The sequence below is a fragment of the Arachis ipaensis genome, chromosome B04 (assembly GCF_000816755.2).
Source record: "Arachis ipaensis cultivar K30076 chromosome B04, Araip1.1, whole genome shotgun sequence".
Taxonomy (NCBI): Eukaryota; Viridiplantae; Streptophyta; class Magnoliopsida; order Fabales; family Fabaceae; genus Arachis; species Arachis ipaensis.
Window position 1 is genome coordinate 75,195,940 of NC_029788.2, and position 22,478 is coordinate 75,218,417.

At 37.1% G+C, this 22,478-nt stretch overlaps 1 protein-coding gene across 1 annotated transcript; it reads right to left on the reverse strand.

Moving 5' to 3' along the window:
- Nucleotides 493-1,059, reverse strand: LOC107636562. The gene has a single exon (XM_016340062.1). It carries the CDS (start codon nt 1,057-1,059, stop codon nt 493-495), a length of 567 nt encoding a protein of 188 aa, XP_016195548.1.

The window sequence follows — 22,478 nt, forward strand, 5'->3', positions numbered from 1 at the left end:
AGAAAAATGAGAAAAACTATGAAAATAACTAGAAAATAACTTAATATGAAATCAAACTCAAATAATCTTAAGTAAAACTGAAATAAAAACAAGCTAAACTATAGGATACATATGGTTGGTTTGCCTCCTAACAAGCGCTTCTTTACCGTCATTTGCTTGATGGACAACTCTTTTACGGAGGTTCATAGGGGCTCATATCTTCACCCCTCATTGTGAACTTCCTCCTTGTGCTCTCATGAATTAGTTTAACATACTCCAAAGACAGAATCCTGTTCACAATATGTGGTATGAGTGGACTTCTTGTGAAGACTACCCTCATGCAAGGGAAGAGTCTTCAGTAGGAATTTTCTTGTTCCTCCCGCCCTTGGGTACTTTCTTTTCGGGGCCTCCTCTTTCAATGATGGGTGGTGAATGCCTAATACCAAACTTAGGTTTGATGTTCGGGGGCTCTATATGGCTTTCCACTGAATAAGAAGGCTTGAGTACTGAGCTCTACATGCTAGTACCACCTTTGTCTGAGAGAGGTTGAGGCTTAGGGATTTTGAATAGCAAATGGTCCTCATGTATCCTCAGGACTAGCTCTCCTCTCTCTACATCAATCAAGGCTCTCTCAGTAGTTAGGAATGGCCTTCCCAGGATGATGGAGTCATCTTTTCCCTCTCCAGTGTCAAGTATCACGAAGTCTACAGGGAGGTAAAGGTCTTCAACTTTTACAAAGACGTTTTCCACTACTTCGTATGCCCGCTTCAGGGACTTGTCTGCCATCTCCAGTAAGATCCTTGCAGGTTGCGCCTCTTGGATTCTCAGCTTCTTCATCACAGAGAGAAGCATCAGATTTATGCTTGATCTAAGGTCGCACAGTGCTTTCTCAAGTGTGATGGTCCCTATAGTACAGGGAATCAAGAAGCTTCCGGGATCTGGCAATTTCTGTGGGAGCTTCTTTTGCACTAGTGCACTACACTCCTTGGTTAGCACCACAGTTTCATCTCCCCTCAGGGCCTTCCTCTCAGAGAATATACCTTTCAAACAGGCCATATAGGGATGCTTATTCTCTAACATCTTAGCAAAAAGAATATTGATTTGTAGCTTCTTGAAGACTGCCAAGAATTGAGCAATTTGCTAATCCTCAGTCTCCTTTTGTGCATTCAGAGGGTGTTGTATTTTCGGCTCCCTCGTCAATACTGGACGTGTACTAGTACACTCCCAGTCTCTTCTTGAGCCTTTTCCTTCTTCAATTCCTTAACAATATCTTCTTTTTTAGGCATGGCCTCCGTGTCCATAGTGGGGGCCTTGTACTCTTCTATTGGATTTACTTCTGTGTTGCTTGGAAGAGTATTGGGAGGTCTCTTAGGTATCCTGCTTCTCATCAGATCCACTTGTATTTCAAAGTTCCGCATTGAAGATCAAGTCTCTTGCATAAAGCTATGCGTGGTCTTGGAAAGGTCAGAGAGGCTTTGCTTAGGCATCTCCATCTGCTGCTGAGAGGGTTGGAACTGTCTGTTGTTGAACCTATTTTGATTGGTTCCACCTTGATTATTGTCGAAGCCTTGTTGAGGCCTCTGCTGCTCCCTCCACCCAAAGTTAGGGTGATTCCTGTATCCCTTATTAAAAGTATTTGCATAAGGATCATTATTGGAATTTCTAGAGAAATTTTCCATGTAATTCACTTCCTCCATAGTGGGCTGAGCAATATCAAAAATTTCCCCTCCATAGGATGCATCTTGAGTGTTGACAACTGAAAGTTGCATCCTGGTCAAGTGTTGAGAGATCATGCTTATCTGTTGGGACATGAGCTTGTTTTGAGCTAAGATGGCATCCAATGTGTCCACTTCCACAACTCCTCTCCTCTGATTAGTTCCAGTGTTCACAGGATTCCTCTCAGAAGTGTACATGTACTGGTTGTTAGCAACCATCTTGATGAGCGGATAATTTATACGCTTTTTGGCATTATTTTTACATAGTTTTTAGTATGTTTTAGTTACTTTTTATTATGTTTTTATTTGTTTTTATGCAAAAATCACATTTCTGAACTTTACTATGAGTTTGTGTGTTTTTTTGTAATTTCAGGTATTTTCTGGCTGAAATTGAGGGACCTGAGCAAAAGTCTGATTCAGAGGCTGAGAAAGGACTGTAGATGCTGTTGGATTCTGACCCTCCTGCACTCAAAGTGGATTTTCTGGAGCTACAGAAGCCCAATTAGCGCGCTCTTAATTGCATTGGAAAGTAGATATATTGGGCTTTCCAGCAATATATAATAGTCTATACTTTGCTCGAGAATTGATGGCCCAAACTGGCATTCAACGCCAGTCAGAGACCCTTTTCGGGCGTAAAACGCCGGAAATGGCACCAGAACTGGAGTTAAATGCCCAAACTGGCACCCAAGCTGGTGTTTAACTCCAAGAATGGCCTATGCACGTGAAAGCTTCAAAGCTCAGCCCGAACACTCATTAAGAGGGCCCCGGAAGTGGATTTCTGCACTATCTGCACTTAGTTACTCATTTTCTGTAAACCTAAGTTACTAGTTTAGTATAAAAACTACTTTTAGAGATTCATTTTGGGGGGGATGACATTTTACATTTTATATTGTATCTTCTACGGCATGAGTCTCTAAACCCCATAGGTGGGGGTGAGGAGCTCTGCTGTGTCACAATGGATTAATGCAATTACTATTGTTTTCTATTCGATCACGCTTGATTCTATTCTAAGATACTCACTCGTACTTCAATATAAAGAATATGATGATCCGTGACACTCATCATCATCATCATCATAGTCATTGGCGACAGCTTGAGTGCGTATCTCTTGGGTTTCTAATCCACGAGTTTGACTTGCATCTCCTGACAACAGAGCATTCGAATCCGTGAGATTAGAACCTTTGTGGTAGAGGCTAGAACCAATTGGTAGCATTCCTGAGATTTTGAAAGTCTAAACCTTGTCTGTGGTATTCCAAGTAGGATCTGGAATGGGATGACTGTGACGAGTTTCAAACTCACGAATGTTGGGCACAGTGACAGTGTGCAAAAGGATAGAGAGATCCTATTCCGACACAAGTGAGAACCGACAGATGATTAGCCGTGCGGTAGCTGTGCCTGGTATTTTTCATCCGAGACGAGAGATCCGATAGTTGATTAGCCGTACAGAAACCATGCCTAGACCATTTTCACTGAGAGGACGGATGGTAGCCATTGACAACGGTGATCCACCAATATACAGCTTGCCATGGAAGGAAGCCATGCGTGTTTGGAGAAGAAGACAGTAGGAAAGCAGAGATTCTGACGACAGAGCTTCTCTGGAACCTCAACTTGTTCCTCATTACTGAATCACAAGTATCATTCATTTCATGTTATTTACTTTTCATAAACAAAATCATTTTTATCACTAATCTCCTGACTAAGATTTACAGGATAACCATAGCTTGCTTCAAGCCGGCAATCTCCGTGAGATCGACCCTTACTCGCGTAAGGTATTACTTGGACGACCCAGTGCACTTGCTGGTTTGTTGTGCCGGAGTTGTGAAAAGTGTGATCACAATTCTGTGCACCAAGTTTTTGGCACCGTTGCCAGGGATTGTTCGAGTTTGGACAACTAACGGTTCATCTTGTTGCTTAGATTAGGAAAATTTTATCTTTTTTGGTTTAGAGTCATTAAATTTGAGTCTTTTATTATTATTTTTGTTAAAATTTTAAAATCCATGGTTTCTTTTTCTAGATTTTTTCAAAAATTTTTAATAAATAGATAAAAACCAATAAACTAATAATTGAGTCTTCTGTTTGAGTTTAGTTTCATGTTTTAAGTTTGGTTTCAATTGCATGTTTTTATTTTCCTTCAATTTTTTGAATTGTATGTTCTTTTTATTCTTCATATTTTCGAGTTTTATGTTCCTTGTTCTTTCTTGATCTTCAAGTTGTTCTTGTTTATTTTCCTTGTTTGATCTTTAGTTTCTCTTGTTTTGTGTCTTTCCTTGTTTTTCTTGTGCATTTTCGAATTATTATTGTCCAAAGTATAAAAATTTTTAAGTTTGTGTCCTTTGTGTTTTAATTTCCCTAAAGATTTCCAAAATTTGTTCTTGGTGTTCATCTTGATCTTCAAAGTGTTCTTGGTGTTCATCTTGACATTCAAAGTTTTCTTGTTTGTTTTCTTTATTTGATCTAAAAATTTTAAGTTTGGTGTCATTTTATTATTTTTCTCTTTCCTCATTAAATTCAAAAAAATATCTTTTCCTTTATTTACTCATCATTTTCAAATTCCTTATGTTGACTTAGTCAAAATTTTTAAAATTTGGTAGTTTCTTGTTAGTCAAGTCAAAATTTCAATTTTAAAAATTTATCTTTTTAAATCTTTTTCAAAACAAATTCTTTTTCAATTTTCTTTTTTTATTTTTCGAAAATCTTTTATAAAATTTTTCAAAATCTTTTTCTTTTTTTTATAATTTTCAAATTACTTGTCCTATTTCATTATTTTGATTGAAAAATTTTAAGTTTCGTGTTTTCTTGTTAAGAAAGTTTCAATCTTTAAAATTTTAAAATCATATCTTTTTCAAATCTTTTCTTTTATTTATTTTCTTACAAGTATCTTTAATTTTAAGACATCTTTTTCAAAACTTCCTAACCACTTTCTCTCTCTTCATCTTTTGAAAATCCTCACCCACAATTTTTCAAATCTTTTTAATTAGTTATTTTAGTTTTCAATTTTCTTTTATTTCTTTTTCTTATAATTTTTGAACTTATATTCAATTTTTTGTTTATTTTATTTTATTTTATGTTATTTTAATTTCAGTTTTAAAAAAAAGAGATTTTTTTTTATTTACAATCCATATCATCTCCCTTTCTCCGTCATGGACTTAAGTGGAAATGAACAATCCAGAAAGACTCTGGGTCATATGCTAACCCCACTACTGCTTCATATGGGAGTAGTATCTATATACCCCCATCAGAGCCAGCAATTTTGAGCTAAACCCTCAGCTCATTATCATGGTACAGCAAAATTGCCAGTATTCCAGTCTTCCACAAGAAGAACCTACTGAGTTTCTGGCACAGTTCTTACAAATTGCTGATACAGTACGTGATAAGGAAGTAGATCAGGATGTCTACAGATTATTACTGTTTCCATTTGCTGTAAAAGATCAAGCTAAGAGGTGGTTAAATAACCAACCCACAGCAAGCATAAAAACATGAAAACAGTTATCAGACAAATTCCTGAATCAATATTTCCCTCCAAAAAGGATAACACAGCTAAGGCTGGACATCCAAGGCTTTAAACAAGAGGATAATGAATCTCTCTATAATGCCTGTGAGAGGTACAGAGAGATTCTAAGGAAATGCCCCTCTGAAATGTTTTCAAAATGGGTGCAGTTAGACATCTTTTACTATGGGCTTACAGAAAAGGCCCAAATGTCTCTAGCCCACTCAGTTGGTGGATCTATACATATGAGAAAGACAATTGAAGAGGCTCAAGAGCTCATTGATACAGTTGCCAGAAATCAGCACCTGTACTCAAGTGGTGAGACCTCCACGAAAGAAGAGGCTGAGGCAGCATCCACTGAACTTAGTCCTCCAGAACAAATTGCTGAACTCAATCAGCAACTATTTTCTATAACAAAACAATTAGCAGAATTTAAAGAGATGCTATAAGAAACCAAAGATGCTAACCAGAATATGGAAAAACAATTAAATCAGACAAGACAGCAGTTATCCAAACAGATAACAGAAGAATGCCAAGATGTTCATTTAAGGAGTGGAAAGACATTGAATGTCTCAACTCAAAGCAGCAGGAAGCCAAGAAAGGAACATCTAACAAAAGATGACCAAACCACTGCTCAAAATCCCTCTGAGAACAGTAAGAGCCCAGAGAGGAATGATTCTGGCATTCAAACGCCAAAAAAGGGTCAGAAGTTAGCGTTGAACGCCCAGTGGATGGCCAATTCTGGCGTTTAAACGCCAGAAAAGGGTGGCAATCTGGCGTTAAATGCCCAAAAAGCACCCAATTCTGGCGTTCAAACGCCAATGAGGGATCAGACACCTGCAAGTGCTGATAACAACCCCCTTAAGCAGGCTTCTCCAACCACTTCTGTAGGAAATAAACTGCAGCAACTAAGGTTGAAGAATATAAAACCAAGATGCCTTATCCTCAGAAATTTCGCCAAGCAGAATAGGATAAACAATTTGCCCGCTTTGCAGACTATCTCAGGACTCTTGAAATAAAGATTCCGTTTGCAGAAGCACTTGAGTAAATACCCTCTTATGCTAAGTTCAGGAAAGAGATCTTAAATCATAAGAAGGATTGGAGAGAAACTGAAAAAGTTTTCCTCACTAAAGAATGCAGTGCAGTCATTCTGAAAAGCTTACCAGAGAAGCTTAAAGATCCTGGAAGCTTTATGATACCATGCACATTAGAGGATGCTTGTACCAAGACAACTCTATGTGATCTTGGGGCAAGTATCAACCTGATACCTGCATCCACTATCAAAAATCTTGGTTTGACTGATGAAGTTAAACCAACCCGGATATGCCTCCAACTTGCTAATGGCTCCATTAAAATTCCATCAAGCATAATTGAGGACATGATTGTCAAGGTTGGGCCATTTGCCTTTCCCACTGACTTTGTGGTACTGGAAATGGAGGAGCATAAGAGTGTAACTCTCATTCTAGGAAGACCTTTCCTAGCAACTGGACAAACCCTCATTGATGTCCAAAAAGGGGAGGTGACCCTGAGAGTCAATGAGGATGAGTTTAAGTTGAATGCTGTCAAAGCTATGCAGCATCCAGACACATCAAAAGACTGCATGAGCGTTGATATTATTAACTCCCTAGTGGAAGAGGTCAATATGACTGAGAGTCTCGAATCAGAGTGATGAAGGGCAGAAGTTGGTGAATTAAAAATTATTAAAATAGTTACGTTGCAAGTATAGTTCTTAACTCACCGAAAATCTGCCTATCAATTTAGAAATATGTCACAGAGAGTTTAAATTAAAAATTACTGTGAGTTTAAGTCCCAGGTCGTCTCCCAACGAGTTGCAGAAAAGTGTGCTATTTTATTAATCAGATGTTCCAAGAAGTTGAGTTAAGTAAATTGAAAATTAAATTGAGAGAATTTAAATAATATGAATAAAATCCTTGACTGGGAGTTGATTAGTTGGAATCTCTATTATTGATGGGATGATTTTAAGATGAATTTATAATTAATGGTTGTTCTGTTTAGTTATCCTTTACTAGGTAAAGGAAAGTCAAACAAGTTGGAATGCTAGATCTATTCACGAGTTGCAACCCACTTAGTTCAAAGGGATTGGTGTTAGTGATTAGATAACAATCCAACAGTTAACCCAATTACATTTTTTCTTTCAAACCTTCCAACTCAAGAGTTCCTTTCAATCAACTCCCCATCAAGTGAGGGAACTACTCAATCATTGTAAATAATAAATCCATAACACATGAAAGGGAATTAAAAGAAGACATGATTATTGGAATGGAAAATAAATTAAAATGGAAGAAATAATCCTTGTATTAAATAATCATGAAAGTATTCAAATAAAAAATTGAACAAAGCAAAGAACATGGAAGAATAAAACCAAGTTAAGAGAACGAACTAGAATGACGAAGTCTTGATGAGGAAATAACTCTTTTCAATGTTCCAATGCTAAGACCAATTGAAAATTAAAATTCTAAAACCTAGAGAAAGAAACCTAAGGGAGTAAAACTAGATCTAAAAACTGTAAACTATCTAGAATGAATGTTCTCGTTTGTTTTTGCATATTCTCTGGCTCTAGTCTGCTGTTCCGGGCCGAGAGCTGGGTCGAAAAAAGTCCAAAATCGCCCCCAGCGAACTCTACAGATTATGCAGATCGCACATGTCACGCGATCGCGTCACCCATGCGGACGCGTCATTCGCGCTTTTCCTTGCCACGCATTCGCATCGTCCACGCTACCGCGTCGCCTGAGCTTTTCCAATCCGCGCGGCCGCGTGAGCCAGCGGCCGCGTCACTGTGATTTGCTCTCCTTCGCGCGGTCGCGTGAGCCATGCGACCGCGTCACTTCTCGCTGGTTATCTCCTCAAATTCTTGTGTTCCCTCAATTTTTGCTAGCTTCCTTTCCAATCTCTAACTTATTCATGCCCTATAGAGTCTGAAACACTCAACACACAGATCACGGCATTGAATGGAATAAAAGAGAATTAAAAAAATACATAATTAAAGTCTCTAAGAAGCAGTTTTCAAACATGTTATAAATTCAGGAAGGGATTATAATTTCATGCTAATTTAATGAATAAGTGGGTAAGGATCATGATAAAACCACACAATTAAACACAATATAAACCATAAAATAGTGGTTTATCACAAAGCTAGAGGACATTTTAAAGATGTTCAGCCTGATCTGGAGGAACCAGAGAAAACAGAAGAACCTCTGAAAACTTCTCAGGAAGAGGAGAAGCCTCCTAAATTCGAGCTCAAACCACTACCACCATCCCTGAAATATGCATTTTTGGGAGAAAATGACACTTTTCCGGTAATCATAAGCTCTGCTTTAGAGCCACAAGAAGAGAAAGTACTAATTCAGGTGCTAAGGACACACAAGACAGCTCTTGGGTGGTCCATAAGTGATCTTAAGGGCATAGCCCAACCAGATGCATGCACAAGATCCTATTGGAGGATGATGCTAAGCCAGTGGTTCAACCACAGAGGTGGCTGAATCCAGCCATGAAGGAGGTGGTGCAGAAAGAGGTCACTAAGTTACTAGAGGCTGGGATTATTTATCCTATTTCTGATAGCCCCTGGGTGAGCCTTGTCCAAGTTGTCCCCAAGAAAGGAGGCATGACAGTGGTTCATAATGAAAAGAATGAACTGGTTCCTACAAGAACAGTTACATGGTGGTGTATGTGTATTGACTACAGAAGGCTCAATACAGCCACCAGAAAGGATCATTTTCCTTTACCATTCATAGACCAGATTCTAGAGAGACTAGCAGGTCATGAATACTACTGCTTTTTGGATGGCTATTCAGGTTACAACCAAATTGTAGTAGATCCTCAAGACCAAGAGAAAACAGCATTCACATGTCCATTTGGAGTATTTGCCTACAGAAGGATGCCATTTGGTCTGTGCAATACACCTACAACCTTTCAGAGGTGCATGCTCTCTATCTTCTCTGATATGGTAGAGAAATTTCTGGAAGTCTTCATGGATGAATTCTCAGTATTTGGAGACTCATTCAGCTCCTGTCTTGACCATCTAGCACTTGTTTTGAAAAGGTGCCAAGAGACTAACCTGGTCTTAAACAGGGAGAAATGTCACTTTATGGTGACTGAAGGAATTGTCCTTGGGCACAGAATTTCGAACAAGGAAATAGAGGTGGATCAAGCTAAGGTAGAGGTAATTGAAAAATTACCACCACCTGCCAATGTTAAGGCAATCAGAAGCTTTCTGGGGCATGCAGGATTCTATAGGAGGTTTATAAAGGATTTTTCAAAAATTGTAAAATCTCTGAGCAATCTGCTAGCTGTTAATACACTATTTGTCTTTGACACAGAGTGTTTGCAGGCCTTTGAGACTCTGAAAGCTAAGCTGGTCACAACACCAGTCATTTCTACACCAGACTGGACATTACCATTCGAACTAATGTGTGATGCCAGTGACCATGCCATTGGTGCAGTATTGGGACAGAGGCATGACAAGCTTCTGCATGTCATTTATTATGCTAGCCATGTTTTAAATGACGTGCAGAAGAATTACACAACCACAGAAAAGGAGTTGCTTGCAGTGGTTTATGCCATTGACAAGTTCAGATCTTATTTAGTAGGATCAAAAGTGATTGTGTACACTGACCATGCTGCTCTAAAATATCTCCTCACAAAACAGGATTCAAAACCCAGACTCATAAGATGAGTGTTGCTTCTGCAAGAGTTTGATATAGAAATATGAGACAAAAAAGGGACAAAGAACCAAGTAGCTGATCACCTGTCTCGGATAGAACCTGTAGCAGGAGCGTCCCTCCCTCCTACTGAGATCTCTGAAACCTTTCCGGATGAGCAACTCTTTGCCATTCAGGAAGTAACGTAGTTTGCAGACATTACAAACTATAAAGCTATGAGATTCATACCCAAAGAGTACAGTAAGCAGCAAACAAAAAAATTGGTTTCTGATGCAAAGTACTACTTGTGGGATGAACCATATCTCTTTAAGAGATGTGCAGACGGAATAATCTGTAGATGTGTGCCTAGAGAAGAGGCACAGAAGATCCTATGGCATTGCCATGGATCACAATATGGAGGACATTTCGGAGGTGAGCGAACAGCCACAAAGGTTCTCCAATGTGGCTTCTACTGGCTTACTCTCTATAGAGACTCCCGAGAGTTTGTACGTAACTGTGACAGTTGCCAGAGAGCTGGTAATCTGCCTCACGGTTATGCCATGCCTCAGTAAGGGATCTTAGAGATTGAGTTGTTTAATGTATGAGGTATTGACTTCATGGGGCCTTTCCCACAATCATATTCAAACACTTATATTCTGGTGGCAGTAGACTATGTATCTAAATGGGTAGAGGCAATTGCAACACCCACTAATGATACTAAAACAGTGATAAAGTTCCTCCAGAAGTATATCCTCAGCAGGTTCGGTGTCTCTAGGGTACTGATCAGTGATGGAGGCACTCATTTCTGCAATAAACAGCTTGACTCTGCTCTGGTCTGATATGGAATTAACCACAAAGTGGCAACTCCATATAATCCATAGATAAATGGGCAAGCTGAAGTCTCAAATAGAGAACTAAAACAAATCCTGGAACGGACTGTAAGTACCCGTAGAAGGGATTGGGCAAGAAGTCTGGATGATGCTCTGTGGGCATACAGAACCGTATTCAAGACTCCTATAGGGACCTCTCTATACCAGCTTGTATATGGAAAAGCCTGTCATCTGCCAGTGGAACTGGAACACAAGGCCTACTGGGCAACCAGATTCCTAAACCTTGATGCTAAGGTAGCTAGAGAGAAAAGATTACTCCAATTGAATGAGCTAGAGGAGTTCAGACTCAATGCTTTCGAAAATGCTAAAATTTACAAGGAGAAAGCAAAAAGGTGGCATGACAGAAAGTTGTCATCTAGAGTCTTTGAGCCAGGATAGAAGGTTCTGCTATTTAACTCTAGGCTCAGATTGTTCCTTGGGAAATTGAAATCCCGGTGGAAGGGACCATATGTGATTACAAGTGTGTCACCAAATGGATATGTAGAGCTTCAGGATATTGACTCTGACAAAAAGTTCATTGTTAATGGACAGAGAATTAAGCATTATCTTGAAGGCAATGTTGAGCAAGAATGCTCAAGACTGAGACTAGATTAAAGCTCAGTACTGTCAAGCTATTAACATTAAAGAAGCGCTTATTGGGAGGCAACCCAATCTTATTTTTCTATGTTATTTACTTTTTCATTTCATTTTCCATTGTTAGTTTATGTTTTCTTTAGGTTGATGATCATGTAGAGTCACAAAAATAGCTACAGAATTAAAGCAGAATCAAAAACAGCATCAAAAATAGCACACCCTGGAGGACAGGCTTACTGGTGTTTAAACGCCCATGCAGGCAGCATTCTGGGCGTTTAGAAAAATGCCCAGTAAAAAAGGATTTCTGGTGTTTAACACCAGCCAGGGTATCTGGCTGGGTGTTAAACGCCCAAAGAGGCAGTCAAGTGGGCGTTAAACGCCAGGATGACACAAGGGAGGTAATTTTGTTTCTAATGCGATTTTTTTCAATTTTTTATGTTTTAATTCATAATTTTTTGCATCAAACATATTTTAAACGTTCATCTTTCAATTTCTATTTTCAAAAATTAATAATCTTTCCCATTCTTTTTAATTCTTTTTCAATTCTTTTCAATTCCTTCCAAAACGTTTTCAAAACTTACATATCTTTTCAAATTCTTTTCAACTCTTTTTAACTTTTCTTGTATACAGTAATAAGTTTTCAAAATTAATTGCATCATTCTTCTTCTACTCCCTTCTATTTTATTTTGCTCGAGAACGAGCAAAGCTTTTAAGTTTGGTGTGGAAAAGCTCAGCTTTTTGCTTTCCATAACCACTAATGGCACCTAAGGCCGGAGAAACCTCTAAAAAGTGGAAAGAGAAGGCAGTTGCTTCCAACTCTGAGTCATGGGAGATGGAGAGAGTCACCTCAAAAGCCCATCACTAGAAAGAGGATAGAGCAAACAAGAGAGCCCACTCATGGACCTCAACAAGAACATGAGGAAGTCCCTCATCAAGAAATCCCTGAGATACCTCAAGGGATGCATTTCCCTCCACACAACTATTGGGAGCAATTCAACACCTCTTTAGGAGAATTGAGTTCCAACATGGAGCAACTAAGAGTGGAGCACCAAGAGCACTCCATCATCCTCCATGAAATCAGAGAGGACCAAAAGGCCATGAGAGAGGAGCAACAAAGGCAAGGAAGAGACATAGAGGAGCTCAAGAACTCCATTGGTTCTTCAAGAGGAAGAAGAAGCCACCATCACTAAGGTGGACCCGTTCTTTAATCTCCTTGTTTATTTTGTTTTCTGTTTTCCGTTTTTATGCTTTATGTTTTGACTATGTTTGTCTCTTCATTACAGGATCATTAGTGTTTAGTGTCTATGTCTTAAAGCTATGATTGTTCCATGAATCTTTCACCTCTCTTAAAAGAAAAATATTTTCTGAAAAAGAAAAAGATGTACATGAATTTCAAATTCTATCTTGAAAATAGTTTAATTATTTTGATGTGGTGGCAATACTTTTTGTTTTCTGAATTAATGCTTGAACAGTGCATATTTTTTATAGTGAAGTTTTTGAATGTTAAAATTATTGGCTCTTGAAAGAATAATGAAAAAAGAGAAATGTTATTGATAATCTGAAAAATCATAAAATTGATTCTTGAAGCAAGAAAAAGCAGTGAAAAATACAAAGTTTGCAAAAAAAATGGCAAAAAATAAAGAAAAAGAAAGAAAAAGAAAAAGCAAGCAGAAAAAGCCAATAGCTCTTTAAACCAAAAGGCAAGAGAAAAAAGCCAATAACCCTTTAAACTAAAAGGCAAGGGTAAAAAGGATCCAAGGCTTTGAGCATTAATGGATAGGAGGGCCCAAAGAAATAAAATCCTGGCCTAAGCGGTTAAATCAAGCTGTCCCTAACCATGTGCTTGTGTCATGAAGGTCCAAGTGAAAAGCTTGAGACTGAGTGGTTAAAGTCGTGATCCAAAGCAAAAAGAGTGTGCTTAAGAACTCTGGGCACCTCTAACTGGGGACTCTAGCAAAGCTGAGTCACAATCTGAAAAGGTTCACCCAGTTATGTGTCCGTGGCATTTATGTATCTGGTGGTAATACTGGAAAACAAAATGCTTAGGGTCACGGCCAAGACTCATAAAGTAGCTGTGTTCAAGAATCAACATACTAAACTAGGAGAATCAATAACGCTATCTGAATTCTGAGTTCCTATGGATGCCAATCATTCTGAACTTCAAAGGATAAAGTGAGATGCCAAAACTGTTCAGAAGCAAAAAGCTACTAGTCCCGCTCATCTAATTGGATCTAAGCTTCATTGATATTTTGAAATTTATTGTATTTTCTCTTGTTTTTATCCTACTTTGTTTTTAGCTGATTGGGGACAAGCAATAATTTAAGTTTGGTGTTGTGATGAGCGGATAATTTATACGCTTTTTGGCATTATTTTTACACAGTTTTTAGCATGTTTTAGTTACTTTTTATTATATTTTTATTTGTTTTTATGCAAAAATCACATTTCTGGACTTTACTATGAGTTTGTGTGTTTTTCTGTAATTTCAGGTATTTTCTGGCTGAAATTGAGGGACCTGAGCAAAAGTCTGATTCAGAGGCTGAGAAAGGACTGCAGATGCTGTTAGATTCTAACCCTCCTGCACTCGAAGTGGATTTTCTGGAGCTATAGAAGCCTAATTGGCGCACTCTTAATTGTGTTGGAAAGTAGACATCTTGGGCTTTCCAGAAATATATAATAGTCCATACTTTGCCCGAGAATTGATGGCCCAAACTGGCGTTCAACGCCAGCCAGAGACCTTTTTCTGGTGTAAAACGCCGGAAATGGCACCAGAACTGGAGTTAAACGCCCAAACTGGCACCTAAGCTGGTGTTTAACTCCAAGAATGGCCTATGCACGTGAAAGTTTCAAAGCTCAGCCCAAACACTCACCAAATGGGCCTCAAAAGTGGATTTCTGCACTATCTGCACTTAGTTACTCATTTTCTGTAAACCTAAGTTACTAGTTTAGTATAAAAACTACTTCTAGAGATTCATTTTGGGGGGGGGATGTCATTTTACATTTTATATTGTATCTTCTACGGCATGAGTCTCTAAACTTTATAGGTGGGGGTGATGAGCTCTGCTGTGTCTCAATGGATTAATGCAATTACTATTGTTTTCTATTCGATCATGCTTGATTCTGTTCTAAGATACTCACTCGTACTTCAATATAACGAATATGATGATCCGTGACACTCATCATCATTCTCAAATTTATGAACGCGTGCTTGACAACCACTCCCGTTCTATCTGAGCTCAACGTAGTCATTGGGCGACAGCTTGAGTGCGTATCTCTTGGGTTTCTAATCCATGAGTTTGACTTGCATCTCCTGACAACAGAGCATTCGAATCCGTGAGATTAGAACCTTCGTGGTAGAGGCTAGAACCAATTGGCAGCATTCCTGAGATCTGGAAAGTCTAAACCTTGTCTATAGTATTCCGAGTAGGATCTGGAACGGGATGACTGTGACGAGCTTCAAACTCACGAATGTTGGGCGCAGTGACAGTGTGCAAAAGGATAGAGAGATCCTATTCCGACACAAGTGAGAACTGACAGATGATTAGCCGTGCGGTAGCTGTGCCTGGTATTTTTCATCCGAGACGAGAGATTCAACAGTTGATTAGCCATACAGAAACCGTGCCTGGACCATTTTCACTAAGAGGATGGATGGTAGCCATTGACAACGGTGATCCACCAACATACAGCTTGCCATGGAAGGAAGCCATGCGTGTTTGGAGAAGAAGACAGTAGGAAAAGCAGAGATTCAGAGGACAGAGTATCTCCAGAACCTCAACATGTTCCTCATTACTGAATCACAAGTATCATTCATTTCATGTTATTTACTTTTCATAAACAAAATCATTTTTATCACTAATCTCCTGACTAAGATTTACAAGATAACCATAGCTTGCTTCAAGCCGGCAATCTCCGTGGGATCAACCCTTACTCACATAAGGTATTACTTAGACAACCCAGTGCACTTGCTGTTTAGTTGTAACGGAGTTGTGAAAAGTGTGATCATAATTCCGTGCACCACATCTCAATAAGCTCGTTTGCCTCTTCAAGCGTCTTCTTCATGTGTAGTGAACCGCTTGCAGAGTGATCCAGTGACATCTTTGCCATCTCAGACAGGCCATCATAAAAGATCTCCAGCTTGGTCCAATTTGACTATGTTAGGAGGGCATCTCCTGAGCAGCTGCTTGTATCTCTCCTAGGCTTCATAAAGGGACTCTCTCTCTCTTTCTGTCTGAAGGTCTGAACTTTCACTCTAAGCTTACTCAACTTCTGGGGTGGAATGAACTTGGTCAGAAATTCAGTGACCACCTTATTCCATCTGTCCAGGCTCTCCTTGGGCTGAGAATCCAGCCACAACTTTTCTCTGTCCCATACAGCAAAGGAAAGAGTATGAGCTTGTAAACCTCATGATTCACTCCATTCGTCTTAACAGTGTCACAGATATGCAGGAAGTCGGATATGAACTTATTGGGGTCCTCCTGCGGGAGTCCATGAAACTGACAGTTCTGTTACACTAGAGTGACCAATTTAGGTTTGAGTGCGAAATTATTAGCAGCAATGGCAGGTACTGATATACTACATCCATAGAAGTCAGCAATGGTTGCAGTGTATGAGCCAAGCACCTTCCTTGCTTGCTCTTCAGCATTCAGATTAGTAGCCATAGTGGTCTCTTCAGCTTCCTTCTCAAAAATTTCTGTGAGATTCTCTCCGGCTTTGTAAGCTTTAGTTTGTTGCAAATGCCGCCTTAAGGTCCTCTCTGGTTCAGGATCAAAATCAAGAAGGGGTTCTTTGTCCCTGTTCCTACTCATAAACAACAAAAAACAAAAAGAAGTGGGAGTCTCTATGTCATAGTATAGAGGACTCCCAGTGAGATATCCTAAAAAAATTAAATGAAAAGGTAAGCAACTAACAAGAAAATTCGAAAACAAGAATACAAGAATTAACCTAAAAAAATTTGAAAATAAAAAAGAAAGGGATTTAAAAAATTTTTGAAATTCAAAAAGAAAGGAAAGACACTAAAGGGACACCAAACTTAAAATTTGAAATTAAATGAAAATAACATAACTAAAACAAAAATTTGAAAATAAAAGGGAAAGATAAATAAGATAGAAATAAAAAATTAAGGAAGATAAACAAAGATGAAAATCGAAAATAAAAAAGAGAAATAATTATTCAAAAACTAATAAAAATATCTAATCTAAGAAATAAGACAACTGGTAGTTGTCAATCATGAACAATATCCCCAACAATGGCGCCAAAAACTTTGTGCGCGAAATTAGAACTCGCACAACTTAACCAGCAAATGCACCGGGTCATCCAAGTAATACCTCAGGTGAGTGAAGGTCGATCCCACAAGGATTATCAGACTGAGCAAGCAATAGTTATCCTATTGGACTTAGTCAGGCAAACAATAAAAGATGGTTGTTGTTGAAAATGCATAAACAAATAAATAAGAAAAGCAATTAAAGGTTTGGTGTAAAATCAATATAAGAAAACAGTTAAGGTCTTGAAGATATTTATCTTTCCAGATTAAAACTTCTTATTAACTATTTTAACAATGAATGATTCATTCTATGGCAAACTGTAAGTGATTAAACCCTAATCCCTTAGTGATTTAATCTCCTCTGATCCTCATCAAATGCCACTCCCATAGTCATTCAATTTAGATTGGAGGGTGAAGTTCAAAAAGCTAGTTTATACCACAAAGGCCCTAATCACCCCAAATCCCAGCTGAACAGATGTTGCTTGTCCCCAACAGTTTGTGGATTAGCCATCTAGGAGGTGTGTTCTCAAGCTATAGTTCAAGCGAACTCTCTCGAGGATCACAAGAACTCATGTAGAAAAAGGGTCATACTCCCGTTCCACCCTGTTTCATAAGATTAAGAACAAAAACACATCTTAAAATTGAATCAAACATATATTAAAATTGAAGAATAATAATCTTAATCCATAGAAATAAACAGAGCTCCTAACCTTAACCAGGAGGTTTAGTTGCTCATAACTTAAAAAGAAAATAGGGTTTTGAAAAGTGCGGAAAGAAGAAGTTCCTAAACCTAATTGATCTTTTCCTTTAAATACTAACTTAATAATAAATGCTAACGCTAAAAGATATTATTTTAAAATAAAGATTACAAAGATAAAATAAGATAAAAGTAATAAGTGCTAAATCCACTTGAGGCCCAATTGAGTGTGATTTGGGCTTCATGCTGGCGTTCAGCGCCAGTTTCGGTGTTGAACACCCAAGGAGGGAAGCTTGCGTCCTAGTTTGTTCCCCCTACCGGCGTTGAACGCCAGGTGGACGTTCAGCACCTAGGGAGGGTGCTGCCAACATTTTTCTTTCTTGCTACAGGCTTCTCCAAACTGCTCCAAATTTCACCTAAAACCATAAAAACACAAGAAAAACTCAAAGTAGCATCCAAAGGTGATTTTTGCACTAAAATCAAATAAAAGCAAATAAAATCTAACTAAAAACAATATAAAAATAACTAGAAAAAGGGTATAAGATGCTCACACATCAAGGATCAAGTGTTGGGCTATTGATAATCAAACAAAAATTCTGTGTCAATAATAAAAAAATTTATTACCTAAATCTAGAAGACCAGCATAAGTATTTCAACTTACATAGTTGGAGATTGTAAACTCTGTTTTTCCTGTTTTTCATGCCATTTTTTCTTCTAAAAAATATAACTGGGGATTCAGGAGTATTTTTTCTATTAAAAAAGATATGAAATTAAAATCATCAACCAAGATATTCTAATTAAAAGTAGAACAAGTAAATAAATGTTAAGAAGAATTACTTGGTATTGCCTGGTGCGTTTACAGACCGCGCCAAGCTCGTCTGTGTTTGAAACACATGTTCACTTTCGCTGCCCAAATTTACAGTCAGCAGTCTAAGCAAAAAAATAAATATTATTCATTAAAATAAAAGAAATTACATGAGGTTTTAGAAAATTTAGAAGAGAAAGAAAAAGAACTTTATATAAGAAACTTAATCTTACGTCTGCGATAAATCATATCACGCGTCCGTCGAGTCATGGTCATTTGGAGCAACATTTATTTTTGTAGCACAATCATTTTTTCTCTTCATTCTTTTTTCTTTTTGTATTCATACAAAAAAGTTTTGAATTAAAATCAGGATGAACCTTTGTAATAGCGCAGACCACCCGCTAGCACGATATTGTCCGCTTTGGCACATAAGGCCTCACGGTTTTGCTTTTGACGATAGGGATGATAGCCGAAGCCCCCCACACTCACTCGTTAAAACGCGTCATGCTAGAGAGAGGTATCCACACCCTTATAATGCATGCTTTGTTCCCCTCCCCAACCGATGTGGGACCTTACAATCTACCCCCTAAGGGAGCCCAGTGCCCTCGCTGGCACATCGATCCAGGCTCTGGCTCTGATACCATCTGTAACAGCCCAGACCACTTGTTAGCACGATATTGTCCGCTTTGGCACACAAGGCCTCACGGTTTTGCCTTTGATGATAGGGATGATAGCCAAAGCCCCTACACTCACTCGTCAAAATGGATCATGCTAGGGAGAGGTATCCACACCCTTATAAGGCATGCTTCGTTCCCCTCTCCAACCAATGTGGGACCTTACAACCTTAATTATAAAATAAATGAACCAAAATTTTTAAATGATTTGAACATACAATCCATGTTCGAAAACAAGTAGAGAAACAAGTAGTCAAGTGAAGCTCAATTAATTCACAAATGAATCAAAATTATTTCAGATTTGAACAAGCGATCAAATAGACTCAACCATCAACAAAAACACATCGAATGTATACAGCTAACAAATATCAGAGTTATAACTAACTTAACAAGCATACATGAACAAGTTCAGCAAATCCAAGTGAAACTAAATCACATGAACCTCAAATAAACTTAGAAATGAACCGAAACTATCAATACTTATTAACATCATCAAGTGAACCTCAATTAATTTACAAATAAACCAAAATTATTTCAGATTTGAAAAGCAGTCAAAAAGACTCAATCATCAATAAAAACACATCAAATGTATACAGGTGACAAATATTAGAGCTATAACTAACTTAACAAGCACACATGAACAAGTTCAGCAAATCTGAGTGAAACTAAACCAAATGAACCTCAAATAAACTTGAAATAAACTGAAATTATCAATACTTATCACATCATCAAGTGAACCTCAATTAATTCACAAATAAACCAAAATTATTTCAAATTTAACAAGCAGTCAAAAAGACTCAATCAGTAAAAACAGAATATATATTTATAACAACAAAATAATTATTTCTGAATCTTACTCATCTTCGGATTTAGTTTTGTTTTCTAAATTTGTCTAAACAATCTTTCTTTTTTTGCTTTGTTTTTTCACCACTCTTTGTGGTTATTTTCTTTTCTTTAGCAGTATTTTCTCCATTTCTTCTTCTTCTCTGCAACACATACAAAAAAAAATTTGTTAAAATAACAATATAAAACTTTAAATAAATAGATAGTTTCCGATAAGTGATGGTAAGAAGTATACTCAGATTCAGAAAAAGTTTCTTCTTCCGAGGATGAATGCAAGATGACAAGTTTCTTTTTTTTTTCTTCTTCTTTTCCTTCGTTTTCGCTTTTTTTTCTATCTATGCACCCCTCAATTCTAGTCTTTTCACAATTCCCTGAAATAGAAACTTATTTAGTTAGCACAATAATTTAGAAGCATCTGAACTGAAATTTCAAGGGAAACGATCTTTTTATTTACTATTTCATTATTTGTTTCAAAGGCAATCTCGTCGCCCAGTCTCCTCCGTGTCCAGTACGCCATCCATGATGGCCCAAGAGCGTCATCTGCTTCTGGATTAGGGAACTTCGTTTCATGAAAATATATTATCATTAACACAAAGACACAGCTATCAACTGAAAGTTTGTGTCCTGCTCTCTAGGCTTTGATCCTCTTGATCAAGAAGCTCAGCACATGAGAAGCCCAATTCCATTGTCGGACTGTCTCCACATAAAGGGCATGTGGCTTATGGACCGGGGAGACTGTGCTTACTGTTGTCGGCAACAAGAAGCATTTCTGGATGAAGATGATGAAAGTCGTCTTGAATTTCAGCAAGTTCTCCTCCCTTTCAACACTCATATCAATAATAGCTTTTGTCAAAGATGCAAAAATAACACCTTTAAAGTTGTCAACAATCTCCTTCTACTGCTCATTCAGTTCGTTGTACGCAACTTTTTCAAAAAAATGATCCCCTATAATATTTAAATATAAACAAATCAGTTCAGATTGGAACAAGCAGTCAAAACGGCTCAAACATCAACAAGAACACATGGAATTTATTTTCTGTATCCAAATGAACCTCAAATAAATTAAAGAATGAACTGAAATTACCTAAGAAATAAAATTTTTTTTGTCAATACCGAATAAATGAACTGAAATATTTTAATATAAATAAATTAATATAAAAATAATAAAAAGATCAAAAAGGAAAAATATAAATATAAAAGATGGAAAGTATAATACCGCCTGAATTTAGGCCCAATGCATCTCCTATCTTAGCAGAGGTTATCTAGACTTTGCCATAGCGAGTGTCCAAGAATCTATGATAGAGATCAAAGCAAAGAATCAATTCCCTCAAGAGCTTGTGTGAGACATTCAATTTTGGAATATGCCTCAGTGCACCAAATCCCATTTCTTCAACGGTAGCTTTCTTTCGTTCACTCAATTGGGCGAACACCTAGCTATTGATGTTGTTAAGCATCTCAAATCGTGAGTTTTTTGCAAGGATTTGAAACATTATGTTATAATATGTTTATAATACAAAAATACAGTTAATTTAATGTGTATATGCTTACATTGTAATGCGGCTTCTCCATTTTTGAGATGGTCATCTTTTTCATTTTTGCTATAAGGAATAAAAAATTTGGTCAATACTTAACAACAACATCAAGTGAACCTCATTCAATTCATAAATGAATCGAATTTAGTTTAGATTTGAACAAAAACTAACTAAACAACATCACATGAACAAGTTCAGCAAATTCAAGCGAAACCAAACCAAATGAACATAAATTAAACTAAGAAATGAACTTAAATTTCTTACGGAATAACAAATTTGGTCAATACTTAAGAGTAACATCAACTGAACCTCACTCAATTCACAAATAAACCGAATTCAGTTCAGATTTGAACAAAAACTAACTAAACGATCCCACATGGATAAGTTCAGCAAATTCAAGCGAAACCAAACCAAATGAACATAAATTAAACCAAGAAATGAACCTAAATTTATTAAAGAATAACAAATTCGGTCAATACTTAATAGCAACATCAAGTGAACGTCACTCAATTCACAAATGAACTGAATTTGGTTCAGATTTGAACAAAATGTCATAAATATTCAATCAACCAGAAAAACACATTCAATTCACTTCTGCATTGAAATGAACTCAATTAAACTAAGAGATGAACCGAATTATTTATCAGAACCAATAAACTAACATACGATTTCATTTGATTCCCTAGTTACAGAGAAAAATAAGAAAAAATGAAATCAGAGAAACTAGATCTATTACATGAATGAATGAACTTGATCTACTAAACCTTAAATTGAACTAGTATAAATGCAAGATTTGCGAGAAATTAACTGAACATAATAACAATAGTTTTCTCAGTACCTTGCGAAATCTTTATTCTTGTTTTTGTGTGTTTTTTGTTGATGAATTCAAACACACTACCAGATTTTGCAATAGTTTTTGCAAAGAATTTGAAAGATTTTGAGAGAAATTTAAAATTCTTTTGTTGCAATTTTGAGTTTGAGGAACAAACCGTTTTTCATATTAGAGTGCGAATTGAAGTGGTAACATTTTAGATTTTCGGCACGTGTAACTACTCTCTTTAATGGGTAGGTTTTTTTTTTTGTGTTGGGCCTATTTTGATTGGACTTAGATGCAAAAAGGCTTGAATATATTCCAACTATATTTCTATTATGTTTTAACTACTTTACGAATCGGTTTATAATTAAAAGAAAAAGTTGAATCTCCAGTAAAATAGTATAACAATATTTCATAAATAAAAAAATTAATAAAAAATATTTGTATATATTTATGTATATTATTTTACATATATTTATAACCAAATAATTAGCAACACAATAATAAGATATTTCATAATAAAATAATTAAAATTTAAACTTTTTTAAAACAAC